The 25,882-nt window shown below is 45.4% G+C and overlaps 9 protein-coding genes and 1 non-coding gene across 10 annotated transcripts; 7 read left to right on the forward strand and 3 right to left on the reverse strand. All coding sequences in view use genetic code 12, as the record gives it.

Moving 5' to 3' along the window:
* Window positions 1-757: 757 nt before the first annotated feature.
* On the forward strand, window positions 758-1,654 carry CXQ87_000475 (uncharacterized protein; the record flags this gene model as incomplete). Its single annotated transcript, XM_025479052.1, has 1 exon — window positions 758-1,654. The coding sequence occupies one exon, from the start codon at window positions 758-760 to the stop codon at window positions 1,652-1,654; it is 897 nt and encodes a 298-aa protein (XP_025338525.1).
* A 314-nt stretch (window positions 1,655-1,968) lies between these two features.
* CXQ87_000476 (uncharacterized protein) lies at window positions 1,969-2,730 on the forward strand (the record flags this gene model as incomplete). Its single annotated transcript, XM_025479053.1, has 1 exon — window positions 1,969-2,730. The coding sequence occupies one exon, from the start codon at window positions 1,969-1,971 to the stop codon at window positions 2,728-2,730; it is 762 nt and encodes a 253-aa protein (XP_025338526.1).
* A 300-nt stretch (window positions 2,731-3,030) lies between these two features.
* CXQ87_000477 (uncharacterized protein) lies at window positions 3,031-5,679 on the reverse strand (the record flags this gene model as incomplete). The annotated part of the gene is made up of 1 exon (XM_025479054.1): window positions 3,031-5,679. The coding sequence occupies one exon, from the start codon at window positions 5,677-5,679 to the stop codon at window positions 3,031-3,033; it is 2,649 nt and encodes an 882-aa protein (XP_025338527.1).
* A 203-nt stretch (window positions 5,680-5,882) lies between these two features.
* Window positions 5,883-5,964, forward strand: CXQ87_000478. Its single transcript has one exon. It is a non-coding gene; the product is annotated as a tRNA-Ser (tRNA).
* A 1,320-nt stretch (window positions 5,965-7,284) lies between these two features.
* On the forward strand, window positions 7,285-8,898 carry CXQ87_000479 (uncharacterized protein; the record flags this gene model as incomplete). Its single annotated transcript, XM_025479055.1, has 1 exon — window positions 7,285-8,898. One exon carries the CDS (start codon window positions 7,285-7,287, stop codon window positions 8,896-8,898), a length of 1,614 nt encoding a protein of 537 aa, XP_025338528.1.
* Window positions 8,899-11,252: 2,354 nt separating this feature from the next.
* Window positions 11,253-13,022, forward strand: CXQ87_000480 (uncharacterized protein; the record flags this gene model as incomplete). The annotated part of the gene is made up of 1 exon (XM_025479056.1): window positions 11,253-13,022. The coding sequence occupies one exon, from the start codon at window positions 11,253-11,255 to the stop codon at window positions 13,020-13,022; it is 1,770 nt and encodes a 589-aa protein (XP_025338529.1).
* Window positions 13,023-13,510: 488 nt separating this feature from the next.
* Window positions 13,511-16,525, forward strand: RAT1 (ssRNA exonuclease; the record flags this gene model as incomplete). The annotated part of the gene is made up of 1 exon (XM_025479057.1): window positions 13,511-16,525. The coding sequence occupies one exon, from the start codon at window positions 13,511-13,513 to the stop codon at window positions 16,523-16,525; it is 3,015 nt and encodes a 1,004-aa protein (XP_025338530.1).
* A 108-nt stretch (window positions 16,526-16,633) lies between these two features.
* CXQ87_000482 (uncharacterized protein) lies at window positions 16,634-17,705 on the forward strand (the record flags this gene model as incomplete). The annotated part of the gene is made up of 2 exons (XM_025479058.1): window positions 16,634-17,622; window positions 17,684-17,705. The coding sequence occupies 2 exons, from the start codon at window positions 16,634-16,636 to the stop codon at window positions 17,703-17,705; spliced, it is 1,011 nt and encodes a 336-aa protein (XP_025338531.1).
* Window positions 17,706-17,818: 113 nt separating this feature from the next.
* CXQ87_000483 (uncharacterized protein) lies at window positions 17,819-19,477 on the reverse strand (the record flags this gene model as incomplete). The annotated part of the gene is made up of 1 exon (XM_025479059.1): window positions 17,819-19,477. The coding sequence occupies one exon, from the start codon at window positions 19,475-19,477 to the stop codon at window positions 17,819-17,821; it is 1,659 nt and encodes a 552-aa protein (XP_025338532.1).
* A 261-nt stretch (window positions 19,478-19,738) lies between these two features.
* MLP1 (Mlp1p) lies at window positions 19,739-25,495 on the reverse strand (the record flags this gene model as incomplete). Its single annotated transcript, XM_025479060.1, has 1 exon — window positions 19,739-25,495. The coding sequence occupies one exon, from the start codon at window positions 25,493-25,495 to the stop codon at window positions 19,739-19,741; it is 5,757 nt and encodes a 1,918-aa protein (XP_025338533.1).
* Window positions 25,496-25,882: the final 387 nt, after the last annotated feature.

Below are 25,882 nucleotides of genomic sequence, written 5' to 3' on the forward strand. Positions count from 1 at the left end.
ATCGAAATAGAAATTCATAATGTGGAACGATTCAGACCAATAGTCACGAAATGTTAACCAAATTCTCAATGGACAAATCTGTAAGTTCTCCAAGGATCTTCACTTTTGTATACACAATGAATACTCTGATGCAACATCAAAATCTTCAAAGAATATCGACCATTTGAATATTCATATCACTGTTCTTTCTGCTAATCAACGCTTCGATAGAAAATAAGCCGTCAAAATGAAAGGTGTAGTTACCTTCCAAAAAGAAGAGCAAAAATTGAGCAGATTTGAAAAATCGTGGAAACACCCATCAATTTCAAGCTCAAGGGGTTACCCCAGAAATGAAATGCGTCCGGCATTTTGCTGTACTACCCGCATGAAGATCCGATTCACAGACAAGAACACCCTAAAAGCCGATAGCGTCAAATTGAACGGTCGACATATTCTGTCTTCAAATCTTCAAGAGAGTTGAACAAATTGAGCCTCCAAGAAGTTGAAGCTCTAAAATGAGAAATCTGCTCCTAATCGAACTAAGCAAGACCATCACGGCTACTCTTTGACGAAATTGAGCTGGATTTCAAGATATCGATTAAATATATCACTCTAGCCTCATGCACTTTACATAAATATATTCTTGTGTCTAATTCTAGCATTTTTTGGAAGGAGGTGCCTATCTGCTTATCATGTATGCAGTGCCCACCTTGTTCTGATTCGCATGCCTGTTTCAACCTCAACGGTTCCACAGTCTATTCATTTATCATAATACAAAATGGAGTCAGATTCTGACGAAGACATAGATAACTTCGACATCTTCAGGGATTTGGACATTGATTTAATGGATGTCTTTACCCGATCGCAGCGAGCGGAGCTCCGCAGGATGGCTAGATTGCACAATCTTAGAACCACGGCCGATTTCGTCCGAATGTTCCAACAGCAGCGAAATGAGCGGATATTCAAACTATATTGGCTCTTTGGGTTCTTCCCTCTCCCTAAAGTCAACTATGGACTTCTCTGGAGACGTCATAGACCTGCTGACATAGTGAGATCAAGTATGAGATTGGTCATAGCCATAGCAGCAGGGGCTGTAAGACTAAGCAGGCTTTTTGTATATGGTATTGCAGTATTCCAGTGGCTTCGAGATATCCTACAGTGGGTGTTCATCTATGGCTCGATGGTGACATTCTCGACCAACTTTTTCGTCGATATCGAGACTTACATCTTTAGAGACAGCGCAGATGTTCTACATCCGCGCGGCAGTACTTCAGACTGGCTCAAAAACCTACAACTGGCTAACGGGAACGTGCTAGATTGGAGCTTGTGGACCAAGATCCTTTACGACATGGTCTCCAGCACAGTGAGATTACAATGCGTGAAGGATCAAGACGGGGACCTGGAGTTCTGCTACATCGATAAAAACTCCTTAATTTTTAGGTTCAGTGATGTCATAGCTCTCCATTTCCCAATTTTTGAGAGCTTGCCATCACCAGTTTTGACATTTTTGGTTGTGCTTTTGTATCTCACATACGGTTTTGCGGGACAAATGATTTCGTTTAATGTTCTCTTCTACTTCATCATGCAAATCATATTCAGATTCGAAAGCGTGTCTAAAATCATATTCGGAGTGGGCAAAATACTATGGCACAACGGTGGTGAGTTGATCGTATGAGGATTGATAGAACGAGGTCCGTTACCCGATTAGGAAGGCAGCATCTCGAATGCGCTAAATGCACCGGCTCTACTATGCCGGGGATAAGCGTGAAAAAGATATATATCCTGCGGATCAGCTTTTCCTTAACACCACCCCACAATTATCATGAAAGCGGCTGTTTTTAAGAAGCCATACCTTGTCGAGACCGTCGAGAAGCCAATTCCTCATATTACTTCCCCACCGATGCAGTCGTTAAGGTAAAGTACTCGGCACTTTGTGGATCTGATCTCCACTATTACCGAGGACATATCCCACTGAAGGAGAACACGACCATGGGTCACGAATTTGTGGCCACTGTCGTCGAGAAGGGTGACGCAATTGACGACTCGGCCTTCGCTGTTGGAGACGATGTCATCTCTTGCTTCACAATTCAGTGTGGGGAATGCTGGTACTGTCAGAATGGGTACTCGGGAACCTGTGACAAGACAAACACATTTGGAAAGATTGGATTGGAAGGCGGCCAAGCCGAGTATGTTCTCGTTCCATACGCAAAGTCCACTTTGCACAAGAAACCCCAGAGCTCGGACGACGACTCTGTCTACGTACTCATGGCAGACATCTTTGTGACGGGCTACTTTGGCATCAAAAAAGTTATGGATCATCTTTCCAGCTTCAAGACTAAGGATATCACGATTCTCCAAATTGGGGCAGGACCAGTCGGTCTTTGTTCAGTCAGAATATTGAAGCATTTTGGCTTCAAGTATGTCGTGGTAGTAGATGGCATTCCTGAACGTTTGGAGCATGCCAAAAAGCTCGGGGCACATGACACCGTCAACTTCAAGACCGAAACAGACAAATTACAAAAACTTATCGAGACAGGCACCGGTGGCTTGGGATTCGATGCGATCTTGGAGATTGTGGGTGCACAACTGTCCATGAGGACTGCGTTTGACAGTGTAAGAAGGGTGGCTTTATCAGTTCAGTTGGAATGGGTCACGAGCCACTTCCATTTAATGGTTTGGAGGCTTACGCGAAGTGTGTTACTGTCAGCTTTGGCAGATGCAATGGCTGGTCATTGTTTGGAGATGCTTTAGAGGTATTTGAACAGGTAAAAGGAGATTTTGGTGATTTTATAGACGCCAGGCCGTCAATTGATGAAGCAAAGGAATACTACGAAAGGTTTGAACGGGGTGATGTGGGAAAGGTGGTTTTTACATTCTAAAGTAATAAATATGATACCAGGTAATAGCAAATTATAAACTTAACAGTTGTAAGGGATTTCATCATTAAACTACACCCTGCCTGTTTGAAGGCTTGGTTGCAAACCTTGCAGAAACGAGTACCTGGATTGTACTATGCGAGGTACGTCGAAAGCTGAACAGAATGTCAAATTGCTAGATGTATTCAAAACCCATATCCCTATCTAACTCTATCGTCTTTTTGGTCCACGCTTCAATCCTATGAATTACTTTTTCAACTGACAGCTCGTCACCTACTGACAACATGAAGTCCTCTCCAATTGGTTCCAACAAATCATTTTCGTCACTCCATGAAGTATCTTCAAGAATATTGTTGAGATGAAAGGTCTCGAGCTCAGGTTGAAGCACACTGGGAACCCTTATGATTGCGCTAATAGCCGAGTAATTCAAGGTTTCTTGCTCAATTTGATAATCGAGTTCATCTCTCATTTTATCAAGCCTGTCTTTGGAACCTGACGCCTCGAGCTTGTACGTGCCTGTCGACCTGCCGTCATACTCATCAACCCAGCGATACTCTACACCGTAACCTTCAAACTTGGATTTGTACCACGGCTCTAGTTCGAACATTGCTCTTTTAATTGCGAAGAATGGAACCTCGTAAGTCATGAAATCAACATTATCGGCTTCGTATTGTACAAGCTTATCGATTTCTTGCTCGACCTTCTCAAAGGCGTCACTAGGACCCTGGATGGTAATCTCATCTTCATGGGAAGGATGAGGCCAGACACCTTTCATTGTTTCACAATATAATCGAATTTTGACGCTAAAGTCTTTTTCAACCTTGGAGAAACTCAAGAAATTAAATCCCGGAGCTCTACACTGCCATGTAGATGCAAGTTTGATACGCTTCACTCGTTCCTTTTTAAGACAATCGACCTTTGCAATAAGATATTCTCTGGCCTTCATCACAAGCATCCGAACTCCTGAAATAGTAACTCGAGTCTTTGAAGTTTGGTCTGAGATATTTGTGCGAGATCTCATTGCTTTCCCAGAATCATGAACTTGAAGACCAACTCCGAAACGCTTTTTGATGTCACGACATCTAAAGCATCTGTATTGTATAAGAGCAGTTATCAATTGGGATGGAACTTCAAAGCTTGTTTTGAAAAATCCCTCAGATCTTACATCCTGAACCTCTTTCTGGTATTTTTCGATAAGCTGTTTCACTGGTGCAATGTTTCCATTTGCAACAGAAATTTCAAATTCGTCCTCATTCTCAGGAACTCGATTCACGAACGAACCGGGCAAATTCTTCATAATTGCAGGCATCAACAAACCATCAGAATTCAACATGGCTGCTTGATCTGCCGGAGGAATCGTGATAATATAATCATCATTATATCCCAATTGAGCTTTTATTTCATTGATCTTCTTTATCGCTGAGTTGAGCCGCATTTGATCTAGATGATTCGAAGAATTTTCCTCATCTGGTTCACTCGCAGAATATTCTTCATCCTTGTAACCAAACAAGATTCCCCATCGTGGCAATGAGCAGTATTTAATGCCCCGCCAATGATCTTGAAGCGCTGTGTAGACTTGGTAGTTGCATAGACCAGTAACGATGTGAATTTCCTCCTTCAACAAGCTTTCAAACTTTTGAAGAACTCCTTTAATTGCAAGTTTCATTTCAGATCCTTTACTCCTGACAATTTTTAACGGAACACTGAGGTTGGATATATCACACAAATGCTTAAGCGATGGGAGAAGGACTAGGACATTGTCATACTGCCTATACTTCCATGGCCGTCTTCCAAAAAAGCGTGCTACCGCTTTCAAGACACGTATATCGTGGGAAAAGAGATTGACGAGATCAACTTCGTACAAACCAAACTTCGTGGAGAAGCGCATTAAGTAGTCGCTAGCCTGGCTAATTTGTGAGGGATCACCAGCCAACTTGATTCCACATTCCTCGTAGTTAGAATGCTCGATGAATGGCGGATAATAAATGTCAATATCTGGAAAGCTATTTAGATATTGGGGCATGAGTTCGTGAAGTGCTCGTGGCACCGGTACCAGACAGATACCTATATTACCCTGCAACTCCTTCAACTGCAGTTGAAACAAGGCAACTGCTTCGACAAGAACTTCCTTTTTTGTAAAGAGTACGAATCCTCCCTGTTCTGATGGGCAAAGACGGAACTTTATGTCAGGATACCTAACGATGACAGGCTCTGTTACAGATTTACTCCACCGCTTCAACTCATAAGGGAAGTCGAGCAAAATTTCAACTCTTTCGATTGCCTTCATTATATTAGCGATGATATCATGCTTTGCATTAAGACAGTTTTGTAAAGTTCCCTCGATAATGACTGAGGCTCTTTGAGGGTACTTGAAGACGTTATTATTGTCATTGGCGAAAGTAGGGACAGCAATGTTACGACGAGGTTTACGAACTTTGCCAAAGCGGTCACCAAAAGGGTCCCACTGTAGTCTTTTAACAGATATCGTTACCAGGTGTCTCCTCGAAGTCTCCTTCAACAATCTACCTCTTGAGCCAATGATGATTCCACGTAATCTGTTCGGAATCAAGAAAGACAAGATTACATGCTGCTTTTTAGGGACGCTTTCTTTGAATATATCTAGATCAGCCTTGGGGCCCGATATGATCATTCGATCCGTGGAATCGGATACTTCATGCTCATAGGTAACACCATCGATTTTGGCTGCAACACCCAGCGAGTACTTTAAGTTAAGATCTTTCAGAGTCCATTGCTCTTCCAAATCCCAGTCGACATCACAAAACTCTGGTTCGACACTGAACTTGATTTCAGAAGTTGGACTCATGGGGTACTTCAGTATGCATGACAAGTCAGATCGGGAGGCGAATTTTCACCTCACAGTCGCAATTTTTGTGCTACAGTGCTCAAATTCTGGGAGACTTATTATGAGATTCGAAATAACATAATGAAATTACAAAATTGTTCATTTTCCAAAAGTCATTAATTTTATATAATATATTATAGCCAACAATGAACGACATCAAAAGTGGCAACTTGTCCGAGTGGTTAAGGAGAAAGATTAGAAATCTTTTGGGCTTTGCCCGCGCAGGTTCGAGTCCTGCAGTTGTCGTTAATTTTTTCCATTTTGCTACACCATCATTCTATTTTTGATGACATCCAACCCCGTAAACGTTTATCGTTGCTCCTTCGAAGCGCAATTGACAAGGCTGAGTCACTAGCGATAGTGAAGAATCGCGCAACAAGTCTTATCGCTTATCGGTCGAGAAGCCTCCCGCGTCCTATTCGCAAGATTTACCGAGCGGGGGAGGGGCACTGTCAACGGTTTTTCTGACAAAGTTTTTTGTATCAAGTCCATAAATTGTAACGACAATCGAGAACCTCGTGGCCTGAACGGGGTTCTCTGGGTCTGAGACAAGGGTTGCCCCGCAGTGCTTCGACGCGTTGCTACTCCCCCGAAATCCACAAAGTCGAATAAGACCCAACACTGTTTGCGGTATTTTGTCTCAAGGCAGTGCTGCGGAAAAGGGAGCTCGGAAATCAACGGTTGCCTCGGGATCCGTGTAGCAATTTCACTTTGAAACTCAGTTGATCTGAAATTTGAAACGTTACTAACTTCGAAAGCTGGTTGACTGCCCAAATTTCCCCACATGGTGCACCCCGCGTGTTAAACTCAAAGCCTATGTACTTTCGGCCTCTGTTCCGGGTTTGCTGCCGAACCTACTGACCATGTCCGACTGCTCATTGCATGATAGAGACTGTCTTCTGCACAGGTCGAGCTATAGATGCATAAAAATAGGCAACATGCATCGACTTGCTGTGTATCTCTTCCTTTAAGAGAAAGCGGCAATCAAAATTTGTATCCCTTGCTTGCCTAGCCGTTGGAGTTCAAAATTTGATGTAGTTTTTCCACAGTCTTGGCACGCATTTTGACATATGTCAACCTGTCAAACGTGCATACATCAGACTTTTCGCCTCCCGGGCCGGCAGGCTTAGTAGCATGATGTGCGCATTCTTGCAGCACCACTTTTCGTATCCACCTATAGAAAGCTTTTGTGCTTTGGAAGAACCATCGCCTGCAACTTTGTGTAGACGTCATGCTACCTGTATTTTTGGGCAGTGTGCTTGAATTGTAACGTGAAGTGGGGAAACGGACCGGAGGCAATGCAGATTTCCAGGGAAGGTCCCGGGATCATTCACAGAATCATTGAAATACAGCTCCTCTTGCTAAATTTTTCAAAGCTTAGTTTTTTTTTTCTTGATCTCTTTCTATTTCTCACATCATGTTCACAAAAGATCCAGATTCCGCTAAGCATTTGCTGACGGATGCAGAGGTTGCAACCGAGCAAAAGCAGAAAAAGAAGTTCAGATGGACCATAGAAGATCATGATTCCCCAAAGAAATTTATAACAAGACCCTTTATTTGTCGGTGATGGTGTTTGGTATTTTGGGTGCTGCTCGTGGTCTCGACGAAGGAAACATTGGCTCCAACATCAGTTTGCCATCTTTTAGACAAACCTTTGGCTTTGAAGACCCCAACAAGAGCGAGAATGAAATTGCCGATCTCAAATCCAATATTTCGTCGATGGTGCAATTAGGATGCGTTGGCGGTGCTCTTCTTGCGATCTTTACTGTCGACAGATTAGGAAGAGTGAATGCTCTAAGACAGGTTTGCGTCTTATGGGCCATTGGCGTCATTATTCAAATTACATCTTCACACGTTGGCCAGCTATACGCTGGCAGAATTATCGAGGGACTCGCCGTTGGCCAGACTACCACCATCGGACCTACGTACTTGGCAGAGGTTGCTCCAAAACAGATCAGAGGTCTTTGCAGTTGCATTTTCGCTGGAGCCGTGTACCTCGGTGTCATGTTGCTGTGCTTTGCAAACTACGGCACCGCATTGCATATTTCTGATTCATCACAGAAACAATGGATCATTCCCACCTCCCTCAAGATCATTTTCGCCGGTGGGTTATTGATCCTCACATTCATGTTTTGCATCGAGTCACCCAGATGGCTTATGAAAGTTGGAAAAGCAGACAAAGCGTGCGAAGCCCTTTGTAAGCTCAGATGCCTTCCACCTGATCACCCGCTCATTGTTGGAGAGATCAACGACATCAATGAGCAATTGTTATTGGAGAAACAAGCACAATCGGGGAACAACGCCCTCAATATTGTCAAAGAATTCGTTCGTGTGAAGGCGAATAGGTACAGATTGTTGGTCATAGCCATTCCCGCTCAATTACTTGGACAATGGTCCGGCTCGAACGCTGTGACGATATATGCGCCCGAATTGTTTGGCGTGATTGGTGTGACAGGAATCGAGACCTTGAAAATGACGGCGATCGCCGGTGTGGTGAAGTTTGTTTCTGCTTACTTGGGCGCATTTTTTATCATTGATGCTTTGGGAAGAAAGACGTCAATGTACGTCGGTATTACGCTTCAGTTCTTGTGTGAATTGTATTATGCAATTTTTTTGAACGTGGTGCCCAATATCGAGAGCTCCTTGGAAGGTTCAAAGAAGAAGGCATCGCAAGGTGCTGTTGCAGCCATTTTCCTTTCGGGCACTGGTTGGGTTATTGGTTTCAACGCTATTCAGTATCTTATGGGGTCGGAAATTTTCCCATTGAAAATTCGTTCTGTGGCTAACTCGTTGGTTATGGTTTTACATTTTGCCAACCAATACGGTAATTCCAAAGCACTCCCGGAAATGATGATTGCAATGCAGCCATACGGAGCATTTTATTTCTTCTCCGGGGTGCTTTTAATTTCCTTAGTTTGGGTGTGGTTTTTCGTTCCAGAGGTGGCAGGCCGTTCTTTGGAGAGTATTGATGACATTTTCAACTTGCCATGGTACCAAATTGGGCGGAACGGACCCAAGCTCTGCCCCGACCATTCCGAAATTAGCAGAATGCAGTTTGATCATGGCATGATGGTATACGAGGATAAAGCCGGGTCGGAGCACCAGGTGGAAAACGCTAGCCAGAACAAGAAGGAATCGGACGAGGATTCCGTCAACGACCACAAGAAAGAGGAGGCGTAAGCCAAGGCATGAGGAGGTAATAGAAATCCCCAATTTTACGAAATTGCTTAATCAACCAGCTCGTAATCCCGTGTGCCAAGTAGAGGCTGTTGATGCAGCAAGCCCGGAGCTTTTTGGAAAAGTCCCACTTTTGGTGAAAAAGAAAAACCAGGTTAGTGGAGCAGAAGCCCATGGAGACTGCGGGGTGATACGCTATCCTAAGCCTTGATAACGGATCGACCCGGGCTTGGATTGTGCCAGGATCCCGGGTCCAGCATAATCGGGCATGTCTGATAAGGTGGGGGCTTCTGATGGAGAGATGGTAAAACAAAACAGAAAAAGGAGGCCTGCGCAGGCCCTGACGGAATAGACAAAAGAAGCAGGTGAAACGATAAGTCCATGGGCATCACTCCGGGGCGGAACCAAAAAAAGAACATCGAGATCCTGCAACTAGGAATGCTGGAGGATGGGTATGGGTCGCTCGAACATCACCACCCACCATACTGCCAAGCAAATGCCCCCACAACACCAGAAAAAAAAAAGAAAAAGAAAGACAAAAAGTGAAAATTTTGACAGTGACAGCAGCGTGACTTGGCAGGAACAGGCTTGGCCCTGTCACAAAATAGAGAGCCGCTACTTCTGATGGTATCACCAAGGCGGCGATAACACAACGGCGAAGTGCACAGACTTTAGCGAATTGAAAAATATTACCAAAGAAAACCTTTGCAAGGACACGGAGGGGCAGTCTTGCGGTGCAGGTTTCCAGCATGGATTCGGTTCGTATCGTGCCGTAGCTCCCCCAATTGTGTCCCACCTCGACCCGGAGCCCCACGCATTGTCCTGCGGGCGCCCCGCGGCGATGAGAGCAATGGCGCCGAAGAGGCAGATTAAATTGAACAATTAACTGGGACACCCCCGCAAGACCATACAGAAACAGAGCATTAGCAGGGGCACGGTTTCGAGGGTAGCGAGCTGTGCCGAAAGAGGAAGCTCCAAGGCGATGCAAGACGGGTTTGACTAATGTGGAGTGATGGCTGCGAAACAGGTGATGCAGCAACGCCTGAAGCGCTGGACACAGCAGAAGAGCAATTTTGAGTTTGGGCAAAGTCCAGCAAGCGAGGTTTGCCACGGAGATATCATCAATAGGCTTTTAAGCGTGGGCCTTAGTTCTCGGTATTCAGCAAGGAGGGTCTGGTAAGCCTCTCATTCGGTTGTGCCCCCACGCAGTCTGTCAAAAGCCAGACGCACCCCGCGCGAGCGTCTCAATTAGTCTTATTGGCTGGATATGACCATTTGCTTGACGATTTTCTCACAATCCAAACCCAAACTTTTTTCGTTTTGTGCAACGCCTCACCCCTCGATGACTAATGGACTGGATCCGCAGAAGATTGGTACGCGGTTCAAACACAGGTGGGGCAATGCTGCATTCCGGCACACAGCCTCGGCGCCGGGCTGCATAGCACCACCGCGCTGATGCTTTTACCACTAGGCATCTCGTACTAACCCGGGGATTGTTGCCCAAATTGCCTCCCAAACCCGGAGCCCAAAGTACTTGAATCTGTAGAAAAAATTTTAGCCTCTGCGGGAAGAGCGGAATTTCTGCGTGCCCCAGATCTTCTACAGCCAATAACTGCCCTTGTAAAACGAATCCTCGTCAACCATCACCATCCTGCTACTACACACGGCTGTCAGATTGATAGGAAACGTTGTCAACAGACTTTCACACCGAGATCGGAGAAACCACCCTTGTGTGCGTCAAACCTTGCTTCAATCGACGGGGGGTGAGGGGCGATAGTGGAGAAACCACATACAAATTTTTTCATCTGTCTACGTACCCCCGGGGTCCTATCCAGGACACCGATAGTCACACCGATAGTCACTATTTTTTTTTTTTTCTGCCCCTCCTCCACTCGACCCACTTCAAAACAGTGCTTGGAGCCCAGCAACTACGTGTCGCCGTCACCAATAAGCTAGACGGCGTCTGGCGTGATCGCCCTTCCAGGTATGTGTCACAAAACCCCATACTCAATTTAGGCGTCGACCCATCTTTGTTCGCTAGTATGACCACGGATTGTACTAATTACCTGGGCCCGCCATGCAGGCGCGCGATATGCAGCGTGGTCTACTTGACAATGTGGGGTAGCTTGTTCTCTTACGTTGTCACTGCACCTGGCGTACCCCACCGTCCCGGACTTTCTCTTCGCATACTAGGTGCATCTTTTTTTGCACCCACGAACCATAGCTGCAATCTCATATCGCTGCAAAGCTTTCACCCTCTCCTTAATTCCGCACTCGTCTATATAATCTTCCCTGCCGCCTCTGCCTTGATAATTTTTTTTTTTGTTTCTTTCAGATAATAATCTACTTAGCCTTTGATGACTACTTTGCAGAAAAAGTACTCTGGCTCTTCAGTGCTGGACATTGAAAAGAACCAAGTCGTGGCCGTTGAAAAGCCCGTCCCAGAGAAGAAGAAGTTCAGATGGAGAATCGAGGACACTGACTCTCCTAGCGAGGTCTACAACTGGACCCTCTACCTTTCCGTCTTTGTGTTTGGTGTCTTGGGTGCCGCTCGTGGTCTTGATGAGGGCTCCATCTCTGGTAGTGTTGCCCAGGATTCGTTCAAACAACAATTTGGCTTGGCCGATGAATCGAAATCCGCCAACGAGTTGGCCGACTTGAAGTCCAACATCACCTCGATGGTGCAGCTTGGATCCGTCGCTGGTGCCATGATTGCCATGTACACCGTCGACAAGTTGGGCCGTGTTAATGCATTGAGAGAGGTTTGTGTTATTTGGATTGTTGGTGTTATTATTCAGATTACTTCCTACGACGTTGGCCAGCTTTACGCTGGTAGATTCATTGAGGGTTTGGCTATTGGTCAAACAACAACCATTGGTCCCACTTACTTGGCTGAGGTTGCTCCTAAACAAATCAGAGGTCTCTGTGGCTGTATTTTCGCTGGTGCCGTTTACTTGGGTATTATGTTGGCTTACTTCGCCCACTACGGTACCGCTTTGCACATGACTGCCTCTCACAGAATGCAGTGGGTTGTTCCCACCAGTTTGAAGATTATCTTTGCCGGTTTGATCTTGATCATGTCTTTCACTTTCACCTGGGAGTCTCCCAGATGGTACTTGAAGGTTGGCAAGCCCGAGAAGGCCATCGAGTCATTGTCCAAATTGAGAAAGCTTCCTCCTGACCACCCTTACATTGTTGGTGAGATCAGCGACATCAACGAACAGATTTCCGTCGAGAAAGCCGCTGTTTCTGGTAACTCTGCCATCGGTGTTGTCAAGGAATTCCTCATGAAGAAGGCTAACAGGTATAGATTTTTCCTTGTTGTCGCTGCCGCTCAGGTGTTGGGTCAATGGTCTGGTGCTAACGCTGTTACCATTTACGCTCCTGAATTGTTCGCTGTTATCGGTGTCACTGGTGTTGAAAAGATGAAGATGACTGCTATCTTGGGTTTGGTGAAGTTCTGCTCGGCCTACTTGTGTGCTTTCTTCATCATTGACTTCTTGGGCAGAAAGACCGCCTTGTACATGGGTATCACTCTTCAGATGATCTGTTTGCTTTACTTTGCCATTTTCCTTACCATCGTGCCAGAGGCTGCTGACGAGGACCACCTTATGACCGGAAGCCAGGCTAGAGCCTCTAAAGGTGCATTGGCAGCGCTTTTCCTTTCTGGATGTGGCTGGACTATGGGTTTCAACTCGATCCAGTACCTTTTGGGTTCCGAGATTTTCCCATTGAACATCCGTTCTTTCGCTCAGTCGACTGTCATGGTTTTGCACTTTGCCAACCAGTACGGTAACTCCAAGGCTTTGCCCAAGATGATGATCTCGTTGCAGCCATATGGTGCTTTCTACTTCTTTGTTGGTGTGTTGGTGATCTCGCTCTTCTGGGCCTGGTTCTTCGTTCCAGAGGTTGCTGGTCGTTCTTTGGAGAGTATGGAGGATATCTTCAATTTGCCATGGTATCTTGTGGGCAGAAAGGGTCCAGAGTTGTGCCCTGACCACTCCGAGCTTAATAGAATTCACTTCGACCACGGAGTCATGTCTTACGAACAGAAGAACTCGTCTCGGGAGTTTGTGGAGGACGTTCTGAAGGAACGTGATGAGCTGATTCTCAACAAGGCCAAATAGTGAGTGTATTTTAATGGGTATTATTTTGATAAAAGAGAATGTAGATAAAAGACGGTGTGTAGATGGGATCATTTGCACCCAATACACTGAGCGACGTGCAATAGATATACTTATGTGCTTATTTGCATGGATACAGAAAAGTTATTCATAAGGCATACAAAACAATTGCCAAAGTACTCTCCAATAAGATAATTAAATTTCTTGGTCTAGCCTCTGTTGCGGTCCCCTTCCTTATCATTCCTACTCTTCTACTAAAGGCTGCGCACGAACACAACCAGTAGAACTTGCCACAACAAACCCTGCAAATTTTTAAAGGTGAATATTTTTGTCAAATTTCATTACACTATCCATCTTCCCCCATCTCCTTCGTTTTGACCCCTTCTGTAGGCTCTTCGCCTGGTGGGGCTCTGCATACACCGCTTTTTTCGGTCCCTAGTTGCAAACTTCTTCAACTACTTCCATAGCATACCGCTGTATTATAAAAAGCCATGGGTGTTCCAGCTCTTTTTCGGTGGCTTTCGAAGAAATACCCCAAGATTATATCACCTGTTGTGGAGGATGACGGTGATGCCCAGTATGGAAGAGAACCACAATACCTGGATCCCAACCCCAACGGAGAACTAGATAACTTGTACTTGGATATGAACGGTATTGTGCACCCGTGTTCCCACCCAGAACATAAGCCTGCTCCGGAAACGGAAGACGAAATGTTCCTCGATGTCTTCAAATACACAGATCGTGTTCTTATGATGGCTAGACCTAGAAAAGTGCTAGTGATCGCTGTCGATGGAGTTGCACCTAGAGCCAAGATGAACCAGCAACGTGCAAGAAGATTCAGAGCAGCTCAGGATGCCAAAATCCAGGATGAAGAACGAGCAAGGCAGATCGCCGATGCCGAGGCTCGTGGTGAAGTCATCGAAGAATCCATCAAGGGCAAGAAGAAATGGGATTCTAACGCCATTACCCCCGGTACGCCGTTTATGGATGGCTTGGCTGCTGCATTGAGATATTGGGTAGCATACAAGCTTGCTTCCGACCCGGGTTGGAAAGACTTGCAGGTCATTATCAGTGATGCTACAGTTCCTGGTGAAGGTGAACATAAACTTATGAGCTTTATCAGATCACAGAGACTGGATCCTCTGCATGACCCAAACACAAAGCATTGCATCTACGGTCTCGATGCCGATCTTATTTTCTTGGGTTTGGCTACCCACGAGCCTCATTTTAGGGTCTTGAGAGAGGACGTTTTTGCTCAAGGTGGAGGACGAAACATGAAATACTCCGACCAGATGAATATGACAGCTGAGGAGAAGAAAGCTTTGGATGCTCAGGACGCTAAGAAGCCGTTCTTGTGGCTTCACGTTAATGTCCTTCGTGAGTACCTAGAAGTTGAGCTCAAGGTCAGGATGGGTATGCAATGGGATGTCGAGAGAGCGATTGACGACTGGGTATTTATGTGTTTCTTTGTGGGTAACGATTTCTTGCCCCACTTGCCATCTTTGAGTGTCCGTGACAACGGTATCGACATTTTGGTCGGCTGTTGGAAGCTGATAGTATCTAAGGTTAGCGATTACTTGACTTGTGACGGAAAGCTCAATCTTGATGCAGTGGAGCACCTTCTTCGGGCTCTTTCTCACAAAGAGGACGACATCTTGCGCAGAAGACACGAAAACGAACAGAGGTATCAAAACAACGATAAGAGAAGAAAGGTCGCCCGTGACGAGGAAAAAAGCTTACGTGCTCAATACCTTTCTACAGTTTCCAAGGGCAAGGAAAAGGCACCAATTACTGCAGACATGAACATGCCACTCATGGATACCTCAGGTAAGCTTGTTGATGGATACGCCCAGCTTTCAAACAAGGATATCGTGAACAACAGAGATGTTATCACGAAAGCCAACATGGCCAATGCTGATGCTGCTGCCGCACTCAAGAAGCTCATAGCACAGAAGAATGGTGATGCGCCAGCCGAGGAGTTAGCTGAAAGCACCAGCGAGGAACTGAAAAAGAGAAGCGCCAGTGAATTGGAAACTACTGAGTCTGACGCTGATCCAGATGAAGATCAAGTGAAGGAATGGGAACCAGGTTACAGAGATCGCTACTATAAAATCAAGTTCAATTTATCCACAAAGGAGGAAATAGAGAAGACCAGAAGGGACCTTGTGTACTCTTACATCGAAGGTGTCTCTTGGGTTCTCTTGTACTATTATCAAGGATGCCCATCTTGGCAGTGGTATTACCCATACCACTACGCGCCATTCGCAGCCGATTTCACAGATTTGGCTGAGATTTTTGGCGATAAAGGTATCAAGTTCATACAAGGTGAACCTTTCAGCCCCTATGAACAGCTTATGTCTGTCTTGCCTGCTGCATCAGGGCATGCCTTACCGAAGGTGTTCAGGGATCTCATGTCCAATCCAGACAGCGAGATCATTGACTTTTACCCGGAAAACTTCAAGATTGATATGAACGGAGCGAAGATGAGTTGGCAGGGTATTGCCTTGTTGCCTTTTATCGACGAGCATAGACTTCTAACAGCTGTTCGTGGGAAGTATGACGAGCTTACCGACGCCGAGAAGGAGAGAAATACGAACAAAAAAGCTCAGCTTTACATATCGAGTGCCAACAAAAACTATCAGAAGTTTTTGAAAGCTTTTGACGACGAGAAGGAAATTCCGTTCGCTGCACAGCGAACTGGACTCGCAGGTATCGTCAAACCGGTGCTGTCTTTTTCAGTGGATGGGGAGTTGCAGTTCCCGCTCAATGAAGGAGACATGCCACATATTCAAAATTCATCCTACTTGATGTCATGGTACGACTTTCCAAACTCGACCCCCGGAAAATCCATGTTGCTCAATGGTTACATTCCACATGTCAAGGTTCTCACGGACGACGATAAGTTTGCAATCACCAACAGGCAACGCAATGGGCCACGATTCCAGAATGTTTCCGACTATGTCAACAACGGTCCTCAAGGCAAAGAGCCATATATGTCTTATAGTATGAGAGTTGGCGGATATCGCTCACTTCCACTTATCGGATCTCAGCCTACTTCCAATCGTGGAAGAGGCGGTGGCCGTGGAAGAGGTAACTACAACAATTACGGTAACAGGGGTGGATATAACTCCAGAGGCAGAGGCAACTATAACCAAGGTTACAAGAATCACGGAAATCAAGGCTACAACAATTACAATCAGGGCTACGGCAACCAGGGTTATGGCAACCAGAATTATGGCAACCAGGGCTATAACAATTACAACCAAGGCTATAATCAGGGCTACAGTAATTCCTACAACCAGGGGGGCTACAACAATTACGGCAACCAAAACTACGGCAACCAAAACTACGGCAACCAAAACTACGGCAACCAAAACTACGGCAACCAGAACTACGGTAGTCAAAACCAGAATTACCAGAACCAAGGCTATAATCAGGGCTATCAGGGACAAGGAAACCAAGGCTTCAGTAACTACAATAGTTTTGGTGGCAGCTACAATAGATGATCAAGCCTGATGTGTATATTAAAGAGATGTATATAATCCTCCCCACAGTATAGTGCGTAGCTTATCACCAAAGTGTGGCTGCGAGATCTGACCACCACAATTCCCACAATGGCACCACTATTCTATGAAACCTCCGGTCAATGGGCCGTTTCCGCAATTGATGATGAAGGAGCATGGCATGTGAATATCGAGAAATCAGAAAAACCTGATGCTTCATATGTGGCGGTCTCCAAAGATGATCTTGCTATTACTAAGAATCACGTCTATGTTGTGGATTCTGTGAAGGCTGGCAAAGGCCAGACGAACGCTGTGGACGGTGTGTACTCTAAAGTACTCAAGCCTATCTTTCAAGATGTTCTTCAGGTCGACCACGAATATTTGCCGACTACATCTGCTGAATCAATCACACAGTTTGCCACTTCCCTCAGACTGGATAAACCTGTAACTGTCATTGTCCTAGGAGGAGATACTTCCGTAAGTGAGTTCGTCAATGGCCTAGCTATAAACCCTTCAAAGGGTAATGTTGATCTTGCGGTACTTCCAACCGGAACAGGCAACGCATTGGCACTTTCGCTTGGCGTGAACGATCTATACACTGCCCTTCAGAAGCTATTTACTGCAACTTCCCCAAAACCATTGAACCTCTATCTGGCTAGTTTACCTGAGCGAACAAAGATTCTTTTCAGAGGGAAGGAAGTGGCAGATGCACCTAATCAGTTCTACTTCCTCGTTGTCTTTTCTTGGGCGTTCCATGCTTCTTTGGTAGCGGACAGTGATACTGAAGAACTTCGCCAGCATGGCAACGAGAGATTCAAGATTGCCGCTCAGAAGAATCTCGGAAGACCACAGAAGTACGATGGATCCGTTCTGATCGGACTGTCAAAGTACGACGGACCATTTTCGTATTTGGTTATAACGCCAGCGCAGAACTTTGAGCCTGGCTTCACGATCCTGCCCAAAGGCGACATTCATGAAGAGTCACTCTATGTCGTTGCTGTTGGCTATGAACATGAGGAAAACCTCACAGGTAAGTACTTGTACGATATTATGTTAGAGGCCTACGACAATGGCAAGCACATTGAAAACCCAAAGGTCACGTACAAGAAGGCAGAGACAGGGGACGTGATTACTCTCCGAGGCCAAAACCTACTTCCCCAGGAAAACAGGCGCTTTTGCGTAGATGGTGCTATTATTCTGCTCCCTGAGAAAAACGAATCGAGAGTGGAAGTGAAGCCAGAAGGTAATAAAGTTCAAGGGTGGACCCTTCGTGTATTTGCCTAGAAGTCGTTCTAATCAGTCGTCGTTATGTGTGTACAAATATGCCACACATAAACTGGAAAGGCCGCAGATGGATGCCATCAAGGTGTAGCACCAGCCAGTTCCCATTCTTTCCATTTGACTCAATATGCTGACGAATACTGCAGCACACCAACACCTGGTTAAGTTGACCACGGCACATGAACCTGAAGCCTCCGTAGGTCTTAAGTCCACGATGACAGTGCTGGAGATGGTCAACCAACACATGGCTCCATATGATATGATGCAAGATGCAATGATAGCAAGTGACACCGGACCCGTATAATGAAGAGTCCATGCAAAAAGTAATGATGAAGTGACACACAAGGTGGATGGTAAAATCGAAACAATGAGCCTCGAGTTCAAAACATTAAATGATGATCCCTCCTCCCGGCTTTTGATCATGTGTTTGTGGTAAGAACGATCAAGCATCTTCCCCACCGAAAGCGAGCCAAGAAGGCCACCCATACCGCAGGGGATGTATGAAAGGGCAACACGATCTAGAGAGTAGTTATACTGCTTCGTGAGCGCATGAGAGAGTGTTGTGAGCATCATCAACCATAGGGAGTAACAAAGAGAAGCTGGAATCAATACTAGGATAGCCTCCCTTTGCTTCAAGACCTCGAGTGGCTTGAAGATATTGAACTTTGGCTTAGTGCTCGACTCAGTTCTATTTTTTTCGATTGCAGGCGGTTCAAGCCTACTGGCAAAATGTTGCAATCTCATTATCGGAGCAAACATTAGCCATTCAAAGTTCTTAGGATGGTTCTTAGCTTGTGGGCCCACGATTGATGATGCAGTTTCCGGTAGAAGCAAGAATATAATGACGAGCGTGCAACCTGAGGAGATTGCTAAAAACCAGAAGATAGCTCTCCATCCGAAGGCAGATGAGATCATTCCACCCACAAACGCACCAAAAGCCTGGCCTAAAAGCGCAAGACCCGTTGTGAGCCCTATGAATGATGCTCTTTCTGCTCTCGTGGTGATGTCACTGGCTATACCACTACCTAAAGAAATGGTGGACGAAATGCAAAATGCTTGTATACATCTAAGAGCAGTTAAACCTGCAAACGTCAGGTTCACTGCCAAAAGACAGTTTGCAATGATGTATGATAAAAGGCATGCAATGACAATGGGACGTCTTCCAACGGTATCAGCCAAGTTTGAGAATACGAGTGGTCCGACACCTTGGAATATGGAGTAGACAACGATGGTTATGTTGACTAGTGATTCGGAAACATGAAATGCATCTTGTATCTCTGAAAGCACAGGCACAAAGATTGGGCTCGAAATTGAAGACCAGAAGCCTGCTAGTCCACCTAGCAGCGCAATGACATACTTCTCCCATGTGACGAATATTGAGATGGGTTTCTCGTCATCCCATTTTGAGTCTATAAGAAGGAAGTCTTCCTCCGAGTCTGAGCTTCCAATTGAAAGTTCTTCAGCACCAAGATTGAAGTGCACATCTAAAGAGTCACTAGAATCAACCTTATCTGTACTCAGCAAATGCGCTCTTTGCGGTATCAGTTTCGTTCTTCTCATGAACATTCGATCTAACTTGGTGTCGGATAGCATCAGTTGTAGCTGAATGGGATGCACAGTTTTTGCTTTATGAAGGGATTCAAAGTTTTCCCATTCTTCTTCAGGCGTTTCCATGGTTTTAGAAAAAAAGTAACTGTTTGTTAGAAGGTGATGCACATTGGCTGCTAATATCTTTCATCAGCCTCACCTGATGCACCTCGAGGTGCAGAAAAGATGCAGCTGCTTCGAGCATTATTAATACATTTTCTATATATTATACATTATTTATCATGAATCAATTCCACATTTTTTTCACCTTGTGGTTCCAAAACAATTTTCAATCAGCATAGCCTCTGATCTCTCAAGCGTACGAAAGGCGCAACAAGATACTTCTCGTTAATCCTTGTCATCCCTTGGTTTCTTGTAAGTGTTGCCGGAACTTGGCGGAAAAGTACGCTTTCTGTTGTAGGTGTGTCCCTGGTGTGTACCTTGGTAGTTGCCTCTTTGCTGACCCTGCTGACCCTGGCCCTGACCTTGCGTTTGAGGGAAGGTGACAGCTTGTTGACCGTTTCTATTACCAGAAGTGTTTGGTTGGATCACGCTTAGTGTACTCTCGCCATGAGGTCCACTGTAGGTTGGAGTGCTTCTCCCGCTGCCTTGCCCTTGTCTTGCACTAGTTGGCCTCTCGCTAGTTTGAGTGTCGCCACCAGAGCTCTCAGTGCCCTCATATTTCTCGAGCTTTCTAGTCAAGACACGGAGCTTGAATAAGTACTTGGTCTCAATCGTTTGCTCCAACTTCTGCTTTTCGTCATCGAGACGATGTTCGAGGTCGTCATTGAGAGCTTTGATTTTGTCCTCGTAATACTTGGTGAGCTCCTCTTTTTCTTTGTTTGAGGCCTGATTGGCACCTTGTGAAGCTAATCTCTCTTGCACACGCTGCTCAACCTTGCTGTCCAACTCCTTCTCAAACTTTGCAGTAAGCTCCTTTGTGGCCGCCTCGACCTTAGCACGCAGCTCCAGCTCCACACGTTGCTTGATTTCATCTTCCGAGACAGCGGCTGGGCTACCTTCTGTGGTCGACTCTGACTTGGCTTTTGCGAGCTCTGCAGCAAGTCTTACATCAAACTGGGTTTGCAACTGTGTTCTTAACTTCGTCTTGTCGGCTTCATGCTGCTCTCTTAAATTTGTGACCTCAGTCTCAAATCTCTTATCGGCTTCTTGCTTCGCGGCCTCAGCTTTGCTCAACTGTTCTTTCAAAGCGTCAGTATTGTCATTGCTACCTGAACCTTGTTGACTCTGAAGATCAGAAAGCTGCTTAGTGGTTGTATCGTGAGTGCTGCGAAGTTCATTAAGCTCTTTCTCCAACTCTCTGTTCTTATCTCTGTGGGCGATGAGCTTAGATCTAAACTCGTTCTTGAGAGCATCGAACTTGGCCAAAAGCTTCTTCATTTCCTCGTTGTTCTCCAATTGGTTCTTCAATCTCTCATTTTCCTCCTTCAATAAGCGAAGATCCTGTTCATGGACGGAAGCAGATGCCTCATCACTGACACCAGCTGATGGATTAGACACTGCGTTGGACTTGAGAGTTTCAATCTCCTTGCGCAAGTTCTCGACGGTTTCAAGAGACTTCTTGTTTTCGTTTCTCAAGGTCACATTGCTTTCCCTCAAGATATTCAACTGCTCGAGCTGTTCAAGTAAACGAGCATGTTCCTTCGTGGCGTCATCCAATTGAACCTTGGTGTTCAGAAGCCTGTTCAATTGTGAGCGGGCAGCGCCCAATTCTGCGTTGACTGTATCGACTTGAACTTCAAGACGCTGCTTTTCTTCGATCAACAGATTAACTCTGGATTCAGCAACATCCTTCTCCCGACGCAAATAGTTGACGACCTCCTTCAAGTCTTCCCCAGAGGCATCATCCGCACTGTTGCCTGATTTGTTCAACTCGAGTTGGTTCAATGTGAGGTTGAATTGGTACTGTAAGTCATTCAATTTTGCCTTTGTCGTTTCAAGCTCCTCGAGGTTCTTCGCTTGTTCGTCGCTAACAACAGATTCCTTCGTAGACAATTCAGCCGATGCATTGTTCAATTTGACAGTGAGATCCTCGATCTTCTGGAGGAGCGTTTGATTCAAGTCCTTCTGAGTCACGAGCTCCGTGTTTAATGCTTCCACTTCCGAAAATTTGGCCTGGAACTTTTTGTCAAGAGCGTCATTCATCTGAGCCTGAGAATTCAAATCGTTTGACAAGCCGGTAAACTTCTGTTCATATTCAGACTTCAAGTCGTCATATGAAGAAGCCTTCAAGGAGTACTCGTGAAGCTTAGTCTTCAATTCTTGAACTGTGTTAAGGTGTTCCGCCTGGTCGCTGTACAGTTTCTTCTGAAGGTCGTCAATCTCCTTCTTCTGGGAATCAATTTGAGATAATAACGCCTTTTTCTCGTTTTCCGCCGCTTCAATCTTTTCATCTGCGGTTACCTTATAGTTATCGAAAGACTCAGTGGCCTTGACTAAAGCGTCCTCGGCAGCCTTTGCGATGTTACTGAACTCATTCACTTGCGCCTCAGCTTGCTTCAACTCGAATTTGATGTCGTCATACTCGGAAGCATTGTTGCCGTTTTCTGAAGTCACAGTTGCTTCCAATGCGCGATTAGGGCGTACCTTTGACGCGTTAGTGAGCTGATCACGTAATGTCTTGATAACAGATTCTTTCTCGGAGATCTTCAGCTTTGCATCTACCAATCTCTGGCTGATCTCATTCACCTGCTCAAGCTTAGCATTCTGAGCCTTCAATGCCATCTCAGATTGGGAAGTCAATATCTCAATCTTCTCTTCCTTCTGAGTAAGCTTCTGTTGCAAGGCCTGGTAGTTTTCAATGCTTTGAGATAATCTGTTGGACAACTCCAAGCTGGACTGTTCTCTTTCCTTGAAAAGAGATTGTAAATTGGAGACAAATGAGTTAAGTTGGTCCTTATCACGCTTGAGCTGGGCTACCTCTTCCTTCAATGACTTTTGGATAGCACCCCAAACCTCTTTCTCGGATCTCAAGCTCTCCAGGGCAGAGTTGGCCTCAGCAAGCCCTCTTTCCACATCGCGGAGCTCATTCGATTTTCTCACCAATAAAGTTTCTTGTTTAGAGGCTTGCTCTTTCCAGAAGGCGACCTCTCGGTTTGCATTCTCAACTTGTCTAGTGGTATTGTCCAATAGCTTCTTGACATTATCGTATCTGTTCTCGGCGAGAGAAGCGCTGTGCTTAGCGGAACTGAGTTTGGTTTGCACCTCTTCGCAGGCAGAATTAGACTGAGTCAATCTCTCCATTAATGATTTGATTTTCTCACTCAGCTGCGATTGCATAGTCTTCAAGGATTCCTCGGTATCCTTGAGCTTTGTCTTGAGCTCCTGATTGGATTCAGTGAGAAGTCTGACCTCAACCTTACTCAGTTCTGTACCATTTGATGAAGTAGTATCACCCAATGACTTGATAAGGTCTCTTTCCTTGGTGACGGCTTCAAGCCTGGTGTTGACACTATCAAGCTCTCCTTGTAATGTCAAGATTGCTTCTCTAGCCTCCTCTACTGCCGCAGATTCAAGTCCCTCCGTCTCTTGCTCCTTTGCTTCAAGCTGCTTACCAAGCAGTCTCACAGCCACTAGCAAGTCCTGGTTCTTCTGCTGCATTTCAATGATAGAGGAAAAGCCGACAAGCCTTTCAGTGATAAGTTGGTCAGTGTCAGACTCACCGTTGGAATCCTTGTTCCCGCTCTTTGTCAAAATCAAGTCAATCGTTTTTCTTTCCTCTGAAGTCAATGGGTTGTCATTTCCATCTCTCACCTTCGAATGAATGAGATAATAGCACAACTGTCTTCCAAGATCCTTCGACAACTGTTTCAAGGACTGCAATTCTGCCTCGTAGTTACTCAATCTCGTTCTCAATCTATTAGTTTCCTTATCAGAATCAAGTTTGTCGAGTCTCAAAGCCTCAAGCTTTCCAAGCATGTCTTTGAGAGATTGCTCGTAGAATTGGATCTGGTTTCTGTAAGATGCAATGGCAGGCTTCTTGGACTCAAGCTCAGATACGAAATGTTGCAATTGAGCAGCAAGCTTTTCTTTTTGTGATTTTTCGAGAACGAGTTCCTTCTTCATGTGGTTGAATTCAGTGTATAATGAAGACAAGGAGATTCCATGAGGTTTGTTTTGCATAATCAATTCTGCAGAAGTACCCAACTTCGGGAGTTCGGTCTCTTTGTGGAGCTCGGAATCAAGAGCATCTTCAGTACGTCTGAGTTTCTCCTCCACTTGAGCAAGCTTATCCTCCCTTTCATAAAGATCCCTCTGAAGATTCGAGATCGATTGAGATGTAGTGGTTTTGAGCTCCTCAGAATAGTTTTCCAAAGTCAGGATTCTAGAGGCCTTTTCGTTCATCTGAACATTCAAAAGTTCAATTAAATCATCCTTTTGAGCACTATCCTTCAAGAATTTGGATTTCTGCACCTCAAGACTTGTTTCTAAATCAGACGCCTTATTAGTTTGTTTTTCGAGTTTCGCATCAAGCTCTCTGATTTGGGCTTGGAGTGAGTCTTTGATAGATGCCAAAGTCTCATTCTTAGAAGAGAGAGAGCTTATTTGGTTGGAGTCTCTCAAGCTGTCAGCATCGTGCTTTTTAAGAAGGGTCGTGTACTTGTCTTGGAGAGACTTGAGCTCCTTCTCATACCACTCCTTCTGGTTTTTTGTGTACACAAGCTCATTATTTGCTTTGTTCAACTCAAGCTTGAAGTTGAACTTCTCATTGACGGCTTCGCTGAGCTCTTTGTTAAGCTCGCTGAGTTTTTGACCCAGTTCTAGATTCGATTTGATTGCCTTATCAAGAGCCTCGTTGAGTTGAAGGTTATTCGCATCGTTGGAGCCATGTAAGTCATTGTATTTGCTCTCCCATTCCTTCAACTTGGACTCGAGTTGGAACGCTTTGTCCGAAAGATTCGAGTTCTCGTTGCGGACCGATGTGAGCGTTTCTTTGAGGGTGACCAACTCGTCGTACTGAACTTCGTTTTCCAAGGTTATGTTAGCATTTGTTTCCGTCAACTTCTCAATTTTATGCTGGAACGCTTCGAGCTTCTTCAGTTGCACCTGACTGAACTGCTCTTGATTGAGCTTAAAGAAAGAGAGCTCCGATTGTAGCCCATGAAATTGCTGTGTCTTAGTCACAAGCTTGGAAATTATGAGAGAAGGTAACTTGCCTAACGTGGCAGAGTCCAAGCCAAGGAAAGATGCAACGGGTTCTAGGTCCGATTCCAGCTTGTTACCAGTCTCTGAAGTGTTACCGTCATTGTTGTGAGTGTCCATGACGGCAGATGCAAAAGTGTCGTTAGCAGGGTGATCAAGAACATCATCCTGCTCAGCTAGCTCGGCCAAGTTGGCGGACCTTTGTTCAGCAACAGGCGAGCTGCGAACATTCTCGGCGTCCTTAGCAACGTTGAATGACTTTGGAGTTGTGATTGGCTCGATGTCTTTGAGTGCTGGAAGTGACTTCAGCGGCGTGGCAAAGTTCTGAGCTGAGCTGGGAGGGTTCAATGTGACAGAAGTGTTGGGGTCCTGATCTTCCTCCATGTTGTCTGGAGCAGCTTCAGCAGCATTCTCGGTTTGCCCATGTTCTTGATCAACAGGAGCGTCGTCAGCCTGCTGAGTTTCTGGTTGCTCACTTTCAATCTGCTGTACTTCAAGATGAGGTGCGTCTTGGGACTCTGCTTGAGCTGCAATTTGAGAGTTCTCTTGAGTTTCTTGTTCATGTGACTCCAATTCGGGTTCATTGACAGTAATTGCGGGAGACGTGGCATCAACTGTGGGTTCTATGACCTCGCCAGGCACGTCAGTCTCTTCGACCTGGTCATCAGGTTTCAGCGGATGGTCGGAAATTGTCTCAGATTCAACGGAGATGATATGAGGCTTTTCTGAATTCCCGGAAGGTTGAACTGTGTTGCTTTGTTGTAAGACATCTGACCGTATTTCGTGTTGCTCAACTGAAGGCTCTTGGTTGCCTGGGTTGGATTCATCAGGAATCGTGACATGCTCGTTTTCTAGCGTGGGGTTGACAACGTCATCATCAACCATCTCCACGTCCTGGGAGGGGGCTTCTTGGGCTTTCTTTTCGTCCTCTGGTTCTCCCATGACGAAATTCTATGCAATGTGTGCCAGATTCAGATGATACTAGCGTATGCTGGTGAGTAGTATGTTGCTGGCTATCAACTTGAGATTCACGCACCCGTGCACCGTGTACTACTAGTGGCTGTGATACAGATCTTCATGCCAATGATGGGTTTTTGCAGAGGGTAAGCGTGAAGGAAACTTCTCTAGAGATCAATTAGAAAACTTTCTTGTCGACTACGGATGTTCATGGATCTGTCTTGCTGTGGTGCTTGTGATTCTCGAGAGAGAAAGCATCAGCCACAATTGAAACAAATCGTCATAAATATGTTACTCATTTGATACAACTCATCCAGTATAACAAAGTTGCTCGCTTTTGGTGTCTGATGAAAAGAATAACCAATTTGTCGA

This window comes from Candidozyma duobushaemuli, assembly GCF_002926085.2.
Source record: "Candidozyma duobushaemuli strain B09383 chromosome Unknown A_B09383, whole genome shotgun sequence".
Classification (NCBI taxonomy): Eukaryota; Fungi; Ascomycota; class Pichiomycetes; order Serinales; family Metschnikowiaceae; genus Candidozyma; species Candidozyma duobushaemuli.